Source organism: Ranitomeya variabilis, chromosome 4 (assembly GCF_051348905.1).
Source record: "Ranitomeya variabilis isolate aRanVar5 chromosome 4, aRanVar5.hap1, whole genome shotgun sequence".
NCBI lineage: Eukaryota > Metazoa > Chordata > Amphibia > Anura > Dendrobatidae > Ranitomeya > Ranitomeya variabilis.
The window spans coordinates 666,627,187-666,639,312 of NC_135235.1; the positions used below are offsets into that span (position 1 = coordinate 666,627,187).

General features: G+C 44.5%; 1 protein-coding gene across 1 annotated transcript in view; it reads right to left on the bottom strand.

Moving 5' to 3' along the window:
* LOC143768189 (uncharacterized) overlaps positions 1-12,126 on the bottom strand; it is a 207,945-nt gene that overhangs the window by 33,605 nt on the left and 162,214 nt on the right. Inside the window, exons 11-12 of the mRNA XM_077256879.1 lie at positions 11,901-11,991; positions 806-1,916 (exon numbers count right to left, since the gene is read on the bottom strand). Coding sequence (XP_077112994.1) covers positions 806-1,916; positions 11,901-11,991 — 1,202 coding nt within the window. The remainder of the gene's footprint in view (positions 1-805; positions 1,917-11,900; positions 11,992-12,126) is intronic.

Here is a 12,126-nt window from a genome sequence, read left to right on the forward strand (position 1 = left end):
TGACAGTGCAGGAAAGCACAGCGCCGGGGGACAGACACCGGAATGTAAGTATGTAGTGTTTGTTTTTTTGTACATTTACACTGGTAACCAGGGTAAACATCAGGTTACTAAGCGCGGCCCTGCGCTTAGTAACCCGATGTTTACCCTGGTTACCAGTGAAGACATCGCTGAATCGGCGTCACACACACCGATTCAGCGATGTCTGCGGGAGTCCAGCGACGAAATAAAGTTCTGGACTTTCTGCTTCGACCAACGATGGCACAGCAGGATCCTGATCGCTGCTGAAAGTCAAACTCAACGATATCGCTAGCCAGGACGCTGCAACGTCACAGATCGCTAGCGATATCGTTCAGTGTGAAGGTACCTTAACGCATTACAAAGGGAAAACACCAAACACAGAGTCAGCGGGGAGCCAGGGGGTCAATACTAGTCAGAAGCCGAAGTACCAGAAGCAAGAGACGAAGTTAGGTCAGGATCAAAGCTGAGTCAAACACTAAGTCAGGGCAGGAAGACGGGAGGGAACAGACACAAGCGAAGTCAGCAAAAGCAGCAGGACAAATCAGGGTAACACCAGAGTCAGATACTTATGCCGTAGGCAGAAAATATAACTGAAACCGCCTGTAGGATGCAGGGGAGAAAAATAGTTAACCTGAACCCAAAATGAGGCAGATTAAAGTTAACCCCTGACATGACCAGACCAGGAAAGGGGTAGAGAGGACTCAAAACTCGGTCCGGATCATGACATGTACATTGAATTTGTTATCTGTTTCCTTGTAAAATTTGAAAATGCAATATATGGCTTCACTCTGTGTGAATTCTCCTATGTTTAACAAGATCTGATCTAGATGTAAAACATTTTCCACAAACTGAACATGAAAATGGCTTCTCCCCTGTATGAATTCTCCCATGGTTCACCAGACCTGATTTAGCTGTGAAACATTTTCCACATTCTGAACAGGAAAATGGCTTCTCCCCTGTGTGAGTTCTTTGATGCACAAGAAGATGTGATTTGTGGGTAAAACATTTCCCACATTCTGAACACAAGAATGGCTTCTCCCCTGTGTGTATTCTTTGATGTCTCACAAGAACTATTTTATCTGTAAAACATTTCCCACATTCTGAACATAAATATGGCTTCTCCCCTGTGTGAATTCTCTGGTGTCTAATAAAACTTGACCTATCTGTAAAACATCTCCCACATTCTGAACAAGAATATGGCTTGTCCGCTGTGTGAATTCTCTGGTGTCTCACAAGAACTGATTGCGCTGTAAAACATTTCCCACATTCTGAGCAGGAAAATGGCTTCTCCCCTGTGTGAATTCTTTGATGTCTAACAAGATTTGATTTCTGTGCAAAACAATATCCACATTCTGAACAACAAAATGGTTTGTCACCTGTGTGAGTTTTAAGATGTCTAACAAGGTGCGTTTTCTTATTAAAACATTTCCCACAATCTAAACATGAAAAAAGCTTCTTGCATGTGTGGTTTGTCTGATGTAAAATAAGATTTGATGTGTGAGCTTTCTCATGTTTAACAAGCTCTGATTTCTTGTTAAAATATCTCCCACACTCTGAACAAGAATTTTTTTTTTCCTTTGAGTGAATTCTTTGCTGAGCGACAGACGTTTTAAGGGAAAAAGCTTGTCCATATTCAGAGCATATAAATGGCTTCTCGGCCATAAGAGCAGTTTGATTTTTAATGCATTTTTCGTGACTTTTATTTTTCTTAGTAGTTTGTGATGAATCAAAAGATAGGACCTGTTCAGTAGGGTCAGGTGATAGATCTTTGCTGTGAATGGATGATGGTATGTCTAGGATAATGGGATATACATGATTTGTATCCTGTGGGATCTCAAATTCATTGGAGTTGAAAATTGAAGATGTCGGTTGATCCTCTGAACTTCTGTCACAGTCATCTGTCAAGAATAAAACCAATTATTTTTTTTTAATAAAATATCTTTAAAAATTATATATTTACAACATTTCTATATAAAATTTCCATACAAATTGCAAATTATGTAGAAAAATTAAATTATTCACAAAGACAAAAAGTTGTTCACATTTTAACAGTAGACCTAAGAGCAAGAACCATTAAAGTGTGATGTTGGACTCTGTTCGCCCTTTCTCTGTATTTGAAAAGAAAGAAAGACACCAAAAATGTTATGTAGCCAAAACTAAAACCAATATAACATTCTACTCATCCCGCAAAAAACAAGTCACTACTTAGGCCCATAATCTGTCATTGAAAAAACGAGTTTTGTGATGGTGGTGGGTGTGCGCCACTGGCCTGGCTTACCCTGGAAGGGCTTAACTAAGTGACATCTGGTCTTCACTGGAGTCTTGATCGTGAGAATAGACTTGGGCCATTAGGATAGTCACAAGGTGCCATTCCAGGGCAGTACCCAGACCTGAAGCCCAGACCTGAAGCAGCTAACTGAAGGGTCAGAGGCACAACATGAGGTACAGAGGGCAAAGACAGAAAAAAAGGTCAGACAATCCAAGATCAGGGTGGGCAAGTACAGGGTCAAAATATGAAGACAGGGTCAGGAGCAAATAGGTCAGACTGACAAGTAAACAAGCTGGGTTGGTAAGAGGTGAGTCAAAACAAACATGCACCTACACAGGTGTTGTGTATCCGCTTTTTGGGCTCCCCTGGTGGTTGCTGGTGGTACTGGTGACTTGTTTGCACTTTGCTGCTTCTGTTCACCTGCTTCCATCAGTGTTTGGGAGTTTCCTATTTAGCCTTGCTCTCCAGTCATTTCCTTGCCGGTCATCATTGTAACCAGAGCCTTCGGTTGCATGTTCTTGCTACTAGTCTGCGGATCAGCTAAGTGGACTTTGTCCTTTTGTTTTGTACCTTTTGTCCAGTTTGCAGTTTTTGTAATTCTCTGTAGCTGGAAGCTCTTGCGGGCTGAAATTGCCACTCCTGTGTCATGAGTTGACACAGGAGTCTTAAAGTAATTTCAGGATGGTTTTTGAAAGGGTTTTCAGTTGACCGTGAAGTCCTCTTTTGTATCCTTCTGCTATCTAGTAAGTGGACCTCTCTTTGCTAAATCTACTTTCATACTGTGTATGTCTTTTCCTCTTAATTCACCGTTATTACATGTGGGGGCCTGCTATCATCTTTTGGGGGTATTTCCCTAGAGGTAAGCCAGGTCTGTTTCTTCCTCTACCAGGCGTAGTTAGTCCTCCGGCTGGCGCGTGGCATATAGGAAGCCGTAGGTATGCTCCCTGGCTACTGTTAGTTGTGTGGTAGATTTAGCTCACGGTCAACTCGAGTTTCCATCACCCGAGAGCTCGTTCGTTACTTATATGTTTCTTACGTTCCCTTGCCATTGGGAACCATGACAGTATGACCGGCCTGTGTTAAACTTATTGGCAGAAGAAAGGAGAGAAAAAAGAAGTCTGTAAATTTTTTTTTTTTTCCCTTTTTCCTCTATGCTTGCTCCATAGTTGGATCAGTTGTATTTCAGCTTTAATTACAGCCTTTGCCTTTCTCTCCTTATAATCCTTGAATGGCTCTGAGCTCACCTGTTTAAAGATGGATCCTCAGAGTTTGGCTGCAGGTTTAAATAATCTTGCTACGAAGGTTCAAAATTTACAAGATTTTGTTATACATGCTCCTATTTCTGAACCTAAAATCCCTACACCAGAGGTGTTTTCCGGAGATAGATCTCGGTTTTTGAATTTCAAATATAATTGTAAATTATTCCTTTCTCTCAGACCTCACTCCTCAGGAGATCCTGTCCAGCAGGTTAAGATTGTAATCTCTTTGCTGCGAGGTGACCCTCAAAATTGGGCATTTTCATTGGCACCAGGGGATCCTGCGTTGCTCAATGTGGATGCGTTTTTCCTGGCTTTAGGGTTGCTTTATGAGGAACCTAATTTGGAGATTCAAGCTGAAAAAGCTTTGATAGCCCTATCTCAAGGGCAAGATGAAGCGGAGATATACTGCCAAAAATTTCGTAGGTGGTCTGTGCTTACTCAGTGGAATGAGTGCGCCTTAGCGGCAAATTTCAGAGAGGGCCTTTCTGATGCCGTTAAAGATGTTATGGTCGGGTTCCCTGCGCCTACAGGTCTGAATGAGTCCATGACAATGGCAATTCAGATTGATCGGCGTTTGCGGGAGCGCAAACCCGTGCACCATTTGGCGGTATCTTCTGAAGAGACGCCAGAGAAAATGCAATGTGACAGAGTTATGTCCAGAAGCGAGCGGCAGAATTATAGGCGTAAAAATGGGTTATGCTTCTATTGTGGTGATTCTGCTCATGTTATATCGGCATGCTCTAAGCGTACTAGGAAGGTTGACAAGTCCATTTCAATTGGCACTTTACAGTCCAAATTTATTTTGTCTGTAACCTTGATTTGTTCATTATCAGTTATTACCGTGGATGCCTATGTGGACTCTGGCGCCGCTCTGAGTCTTATGGACTGGTCCTTTGCCAGGCGCTGTGGGTTTGATTTAGAGCCTCTGGAAGTCCCTATACCTCTGAAGGGTATTGATTCTACACCTTTGGCTTGTAATAAACCACAGTTCTGGACGCAAGTGACTATGCGTATGACTCCAGACCATCAGGAGGTGATTCGCTTCCTTGTGTTGTACAATTTACATGATGTTTTGGTGCTTGGATTACCATGGTTACAGTCTCATAACCCAGTCCTTGACTGGAAGGCTATGTCTGTGTTAAGCTGGGGATGTCGGGGGGCTCATGGGGACACTCCTATGGTGTCCATTTCGTCATCTATTCCATCTGAGATTCCGGCATTTTTGTCTGATTATCGTGATATTTTTGAAGAGCCTAAGATTGGTTCACTCCCTCCTCACAGGGATTGTGATTGCGCCATAGATCTGATTCCTGGCAGTAAATTTCCAAAGGGTCGTTTGTTTAACCTATCTGTACCTGAACATGCTGCTATGCGCAAGTATATTAAGGAGTCCCTGGAAAAGGGACATATTCGTCCTTCTTCATCACCTTTAGGAGCCGTTTTTTTCTTTGTCTCTAAAAAGGATGGCTCTCTGAGGCCTTGTATTGATTATCGTCTCCTGAATAAAATTACAGTCAAATATCAGTATCCGTTGCCTTTGCTGACTGATTTGTTTGCTCGCATAAGGGGGGCTAAGTGGTTCTCTAAGATTGATCTTCGTGGGGCGTATAATTTGGTGCGAATTAAGCAGGGGGATGAGTGGAAGACCGCATTTAATACGCCTGAGGGCCATTTTGAGTATTTGGTAATGCCTTTCGGCCTTTCTAATGCACCTTCTGTCTTTCAGTCCTTAATGCATGATATTTTCCGTGAATATTTGGATAAATTTATGATTGTGTACTTGGATGATATTTTGATTTTTTCTGATGACTGGGAGTCTCATGTTCAGCAGGTCAGGAGGGTTTTTCAGGTTTTGCGGGAGAATTCTTTGTGTGTAAAGGGTTCAAAGTGTGTTTTTGTGGTTCCTCAAATTTCATTTTTGGGGTATATTTTTTCCCCTTCTTCTATTGAGATGGACCCTGTCAAGGTTCGGGCTATTTACGACTGGACGCAGCCTACTTCTCTGAAGAGTCTCCAGAAATTCTTGGGCTTTGCTAATTTTTATCGTCGATTTATAGCTGGTTTTTCTGGCGTTGCTAAACCTCTGACGGATTTGACTAAAAAGGGTGCTGATGTTGCCAATTGGTCCCCTGCTGCCGTGGAGGCCTTTCGGGAGCTTAAGCGCCGCTTTTTGTCTGCCCCTGTGTTGCGCCAGCCTGATGTTCCTCTTCCCTTTCAGGTTGAGGTCGATGCTTCCGAGATCGGAGCGGGGGCGGTTTTGTCGCAGAAAAGTTCCGACTGCTCAGTGATGAGACCTTGTGCGTTCTTTTCGCGAAAATTTTCGGCCGCCGAGCGAAACTATGATGTTGGTAATCGGGAGCTTTTGGCCATGAAGTGGGCATTTGAGGAGTGGCGTAATTGGCTTGAGGGTGCCAGACATCAGGTGGTAGTTTTGACTGATCACAAGAATTTAATTTATTTGGAGTCTGCCAGGCGCCTGAATCCTAGACAGGCATGTTGGTCGTTGTTCTTTTCCCGGTTTAATTTTGTGGTCTCGTACTTACCGGGTTCTAGGAATGTGAAAGCAGATGCTCTTTCTAGGAGTTTTGAGCCTGACTCTCCTGGGAATTCTGAACCTGCTGGTGTCCTTAAGGATGGAGTGGTTTTGTCTGCTGTCTTTCCAGATTTGCGACGTGCTTTGCAAGAATTTCAGGCGGATAGACCTAATCGTTGTCCGTCTGGTAGACTGTTTGTTCCTGACGAGTGGACCACTAGAGTCATCTCGGAAGTTCATTCTTCTACTCTGGCAGGTCATCCGGGAATTTTTGGCACCAGAGATTTGGTGGCTAGATCCTTCTGGTGGCCTTCCCTGTCTCGAGATGTGCGTGTTTTTGTGCAGTCTTGCGATGTGTGTGCTCGGGCCAAGCCTTGTTGTTCTAGGGCTAGTGGGTTGTTGTTGCCCTTGCCTATTCCGAAGAGGCCTTGGACGCACATCTCGATGATCTTTATCTCGGATCTTCCTGTTTCTCAGAAGATGTCTGTCATCTGGGTGGTGTGTGACCGTTTTTCTAAAATGGTTCATTTGGTGCCATTGCCTAAGTTGCCTTCCTCATCTGAGTTGGTCCCTCTGTTTTTTCAAAATGTGGTTCGCTTGCATGGTATTCCAGAAAACATCGTTTCTGACAGGGGTACCCAGTTCGTGTCTAGATTTTGGCGGGCAGTCTGTGCCAGGTTGGGCATTGATTTGTCCTTTTCGTCTGCATTCCATCCTCAGACCAATGGCCAGACGGAGCGAACTAATCAAACTTTGGAGACTTATTTGAGGTGTTTTGTGTCTGCGGATCAGGATGATTGGGTTGCCTTTCTGCCGTTGGCGGAGTTTGCTCTTAATAATCGGGCTAGTTCTGCCACTTTGGTTTCTCCTTTCTTTTGCAATTCAGGGTTTCATCCGCGTTTTTCATCTGGTCAGGTTGAATCTTTGGATTGTCCTGGAGTGGATGCGGTGGTGGATCGGTTGCATCGGATTTGGGGACAAGTGGTGGATAATTTGGAATTGTCCCAGGAGAGGACTCAGCAGTTTGCTAACCGTCGTCGTCGTGTTGGTCCCCACCTTCGCGTTGGGGACTTGGTGTGGTTGTCTTCCCGTTTTGTCCCTATGAGGGTTTCTTCTCCCAAATTTAAGCCTCGGTTCATCGGTCCTTATAGGATTTTGGAGATTCTTAACCCTGTTTCCTTTCGTTTGGACCTCCCGGCATCTTTCGCTATCCATAATGTGTTCCATCGGTCGTTGTTGCGGAGATATGAGGTACCGGTGGTTCCTTCTACTGAACCTCCTGCTCCTGTGCTGGTGGAGGGTGAATTGGAGTACGTCGTAGAGAAGATCTTGGATTCCCGTATTTCCAGACGGAGACTTCAATATCTGGTTAAATGGAAAGGCTATGGTCAGGAAGATAATTCTTGGGTAACTGCCTCTGATGTTCATGCCTCGGATTTGGTTCGTGCCTTTCATAGGGCTCATCCAGATCGCCCTGGCGGTTCTTGTGAGGGTTCGATGCCCCCTCCTTAAGGGGAGGGTACTGTTGTGTATCCGCTTTTTGGGCTCCCCTGGTGGTTGCTGGTGGTACTGGTGACTTGTTTGCACTTTGCTGCTTCTGTTCACCTGCTTCCATCAGTGTTTGGGAGTTTCCTATTTAGCCTTGCTCTCCAGTCATTTCCTTGCCGGTCATCATTGTAACCAGAGCCTTCGGTTGCATGTTCTTGCTACTAGTCTGCGGATCAGCTAAGTGGACTTTGTCCTTTTGTTTTGTACCTTTTGTCCAGTTTGCAGTTTTTGTAATTCTCTGTAGCTGGAAGCTCTTGCGGGCTGAAATTGCCACTCCTGTGTCATGAGTTGACACAGGAGTCTTAAAGTAATTTCAGGATGGTTTTTGAAAGGGTTTTCAGTTGACCGTGAAGTCCTCTTTTGTATCCTTCTGCTATCTAGTAAGTGGACCTCTCTTTGCTAAATCTACTTTCATACTGTGTATGTCTTTTCCTCTTAATTCACCGTTATTACATGTGGGGGGCTGCTATCATCTTTTGGGGGTATTTCCCTAGAGGTAAGCCAGGTCTGTTTCTTCCTCTACCAGGCGTAGTTAGTCCTCCGGCTGGCGCGTGGCATATAGGAAGCCGTAGGTATGCTCCCTGGCTACTGTTAGTTGTGTGGTAGATTTAGCTCACGGTCAACTCGAGTTTCCATCACCCGAGAGCTCGTTCGTTACTTATATGTTTCTTACGTTCCCTTGCCATTGGGAACCATGACACACAGGTAACTAGAGATGTACTGAAAATAGGAACCGAAGTTCAGGCAAGGTGTGGTGGGTGGAGCTGCCTAATATATCCCCTTCCGGCTAGGGAAGCAAAACTCTTCAGGATAAAGTGGATATAATTCCTGCAGCGTGTAGCTACTGGAGGTGTAGCAAGAGGCAGTTCAGTGAGGCGGCCTGACACAGGGTGTAGCAGATTCGAGAGTGCAGTAAATAGGACGGCACCCACTAACCATGCAAGTCACCGGCATGGCAAGTTTCTACATTGCTAGTAGCTAAAATGTTTTTAAAAGCAACATGTATTAATTAACCCAATCTAACAAAATCTAAGTTCCCAAATCCAAATATCCCCCCTCCTTCTGAGCCTTGCAGTGCACTCAATCCATAATAAGATTCCACATGTTTAGCATTGCTGCAGTGGAAATAACCCATTTATCTATTTACAGTGTGCCTGTCTCCAGAAGCACTATATTCTGGGAACTAAAATGGTATATTTGTCATTTTCATTCAGAAATATCCATTTTGTGGTAATTTCCAGAAGCTGCCTATGAAGTCAAAATAGTTATTACACCTATTGATGAATTAAGTAGTTTTCTGCCACCTGAACCCCTTAACGTCCAATGACAGATCTATCCGTCATTGGACGCCTCCCCCTGTTTGGTGCAGGCTTCGGGGATGAGCCCGCACCTTTTCCAGCTGTCATGTGCCCCTAACAGTTGCAGGAGGAATCTCAATCCTCCTACAGCTGTTAACCCATTAAATGCCGCTGTCAAACTGACAGTGGAATTTAACAAGCACAAGCGGCAAGCACGCCGGAAATCCTCCCGTCGCAGACCCCCGTCACATGATCGTGGGTCACCGATGGGTTAGCATAACAACCAGAGGTCTCCTGCAGACCTCTATGGTTGTCACTGACGGATTGGTCGGCGCTCATAGCAAGTGAGGAATTCGGCTACATACTGGTGATCTGATCATCGCCTGTATGTAGCAGAGCCGATCAGCTTATGGCAGCTTCTAGTCTCCCATGGAGACTATTGAAGCATACCAAAAGTAAAAAAAAAATGTTTTTAAAAATATAAAAAAAGATATAAGTTCAAATCACCCACCTTTCGCTCCATTCAAAATAAAACAATAAAATAATCAAACCTACACATATTTGGTATCGCCGCGTTCAGAATTGTGCATTCTATCAATATATAAAAATAATCCAATCGGTAAACGACGTAGCGAGAAAAAAAATCGAAAAGCCAGAATTACGTTTTTTTGGTCGCTGCAACATTGCAATAAAATGCAATAACAGGCGATCAAAAAAATTGTATACACTCCAAAATGGTATCAATAAAAATGTCAGAAAGGTGCACAAAACATAAGCCCTCACCCGAACCCGAAAAATGGAGATGCTACGGGTCTCGGAAAATGGCAACTTTTTATTTTTATACAAACTTTTGATTTTTTTTTTCACCACTTAAATAAAAAAGAACCTATAGATGTTTGGGGTCTATGAACTCATAATGACCTGGAGAATCATTTTGGCATGTCAGTTTTAGCATTTACCGTATTTTCCGGCGTATAAGACGACTTTTTAACCCCTGAAAATCTTCTTAAAAGTCGGGGGTCGTCTTATACGCCGGGAATCGCCTTGTACGCCGGGTGTATATGGTGGGTGGGGGGGGGGGGGGAGTGGTCCTGATGACGACGAGGGGGCGTCTCACAGGAAAGTGAGTATCCCCCATTACCTTATCGTAGCGCTGCAGCGTAGGGTCTCTGTGCTGGGAGCGGCGGCTGCTGTGCTGTGGGGCGGCGGCTCCTCTTCTGCAGTGTGGGGCCGCTGGTGTTGTGGGGCGGCGGCGGCGTATCTTCATGCAGTCGGGGCTCCTCCGGCATCTCCTTAAAGCTTGGAGGCCCCGCCGGCAACTCCATCGGTGCCTCCGGGAAAATGGCCGCTGCTCAGATTCAGATCTCGTGTCCCGAGATTTCGGGACGAGATCTGAATCTGAGCATGCGCAGCCCCCAGTGGCCATTTTCCCGGAGGCCACCGCATCGCACCTATTGAGCTGCCTCCGGGAAAATGGCCACTGCTCAGATTCAGATCTCGTCTCCCGAGATCTCGGGACGAGATCTGAATCTGAGCAGCGGCCATTTTCCCGGAGGCCCCCGCATTGCACCGATGGAGTTGCCGGCGGGGCCTCCAGGCTTTAAGAAGATGCCGGAGGAGCCCCGACTGCATAAAGATACGCCGCCGCCGCCGCCACCCCACAGCACAGAGGCCCCACACTGCAGAAGAGGAGCCGCCGCACCACAGCACAGCAGCCGCCGCTCCCAGCACAGAGACCCCACGCTGCAGCGCTACGATAAGGTAATGGGGGATACTCACTTTCCTGTGAGACGCCCCCTCGTCGTCATCAGGATCACTCCCCCCCCCCCCCCAAAAGGCACATATTCACCGGCCCTATAAGACGACATACGGTGTATAAGAAGACCCCCGACTTTTAAGAAGATTTTATATTTTAACTATTAATTTTAGTTGGGGGGTCGTCTTATACGCCCAGTCGTCTTATACGCCGGAAAATACGGTAGTTAACATGGTAAAAAAAAGAATCCAAAAAACAACTGGGGTATTGCACTTTTTTTTGCAATTTCACCGCATTTGGAATTTTTTTTCCCGTTTTCCATTACACGACATAGTAAAATCAATGGTGCTATTCAAAAGTACAACTCGTCCTGCAAAAAAAAAAAACAAGCCCTCACATGGCCATATTGACGGAAAAATAAAAAAGTTATGACCGTGGGAAGAAGGGGAGCAAAAAATGGAAAAGCAAAAATGGATATACCCCTGGTCCTTAATGGGTTAATGTTATTATTTAATGTTTGGTTGCCATTGGGTGACATTATTAATATATGACGGCACCACTGAGAAATGTTGTAATGTATTAGACCTTGAAGGGGAATATTACTACTATATTGAGGGACATTATACCTGTATGAGGTCATAATATTTGGACAATATCACTGTTTGGCTGCCATGGTGGAGGCAATTCTACTATATTTGGACACAAAGGAGACATAAGCATATGTATGGGGGACACATAGGGGAACATCACTACTGTATTGTAATTTATTTTTGGGGATACTATTACAGTGGGACAAAAACAGGTACTGTTACTGTAGAACAGGGAGGAAAGTGCCAAGTGCCCACTATTCCCTCTTATCCAACGCATAAATTAGCACCCTGAACACAGGTGAAACAAGTGGTTAATTTTACTGATGAGTTATCCGAGATGCCTTTATGGCAGAATTCAAATTTCCCCTTTTTGACACTCTATAGTCTTTTTGTTTTTGGTCTCCTTACAATGTATATTCATTAAGTGATCTATAGGCCTAGCTGATAGTGGTTGCTAAATGGAAATCATTAATTTCCTCCATAAAGGCTGAGGATTGGGAGGATATTTTATAATATTGTTTTCATGTATTTCCTTCTGCAAACAATAAAATGATTCAACTGTATGTCATACACCCATCCTATTTGACCCCATTAAGATTGTTTCTCTACATTTAGTGGTTACTACTCACCTGGGTGGTTATCTGTAGGAATCTCCTCTTTACACCGCTCATCACCCCTCACATATGTCTCTGTAGTATTAATATAGGTCAGATCTTCACCCTGAATCATTGTAAAAGTCACAGACAGATGGAGAAGTCTCAACTATGATCAGCTCTAATCCTGCCATCTCCACCGTTCTCATTACACAAGTATAAAACATATAATACTGGTGGATAAAACAAGACTGAGCACAAG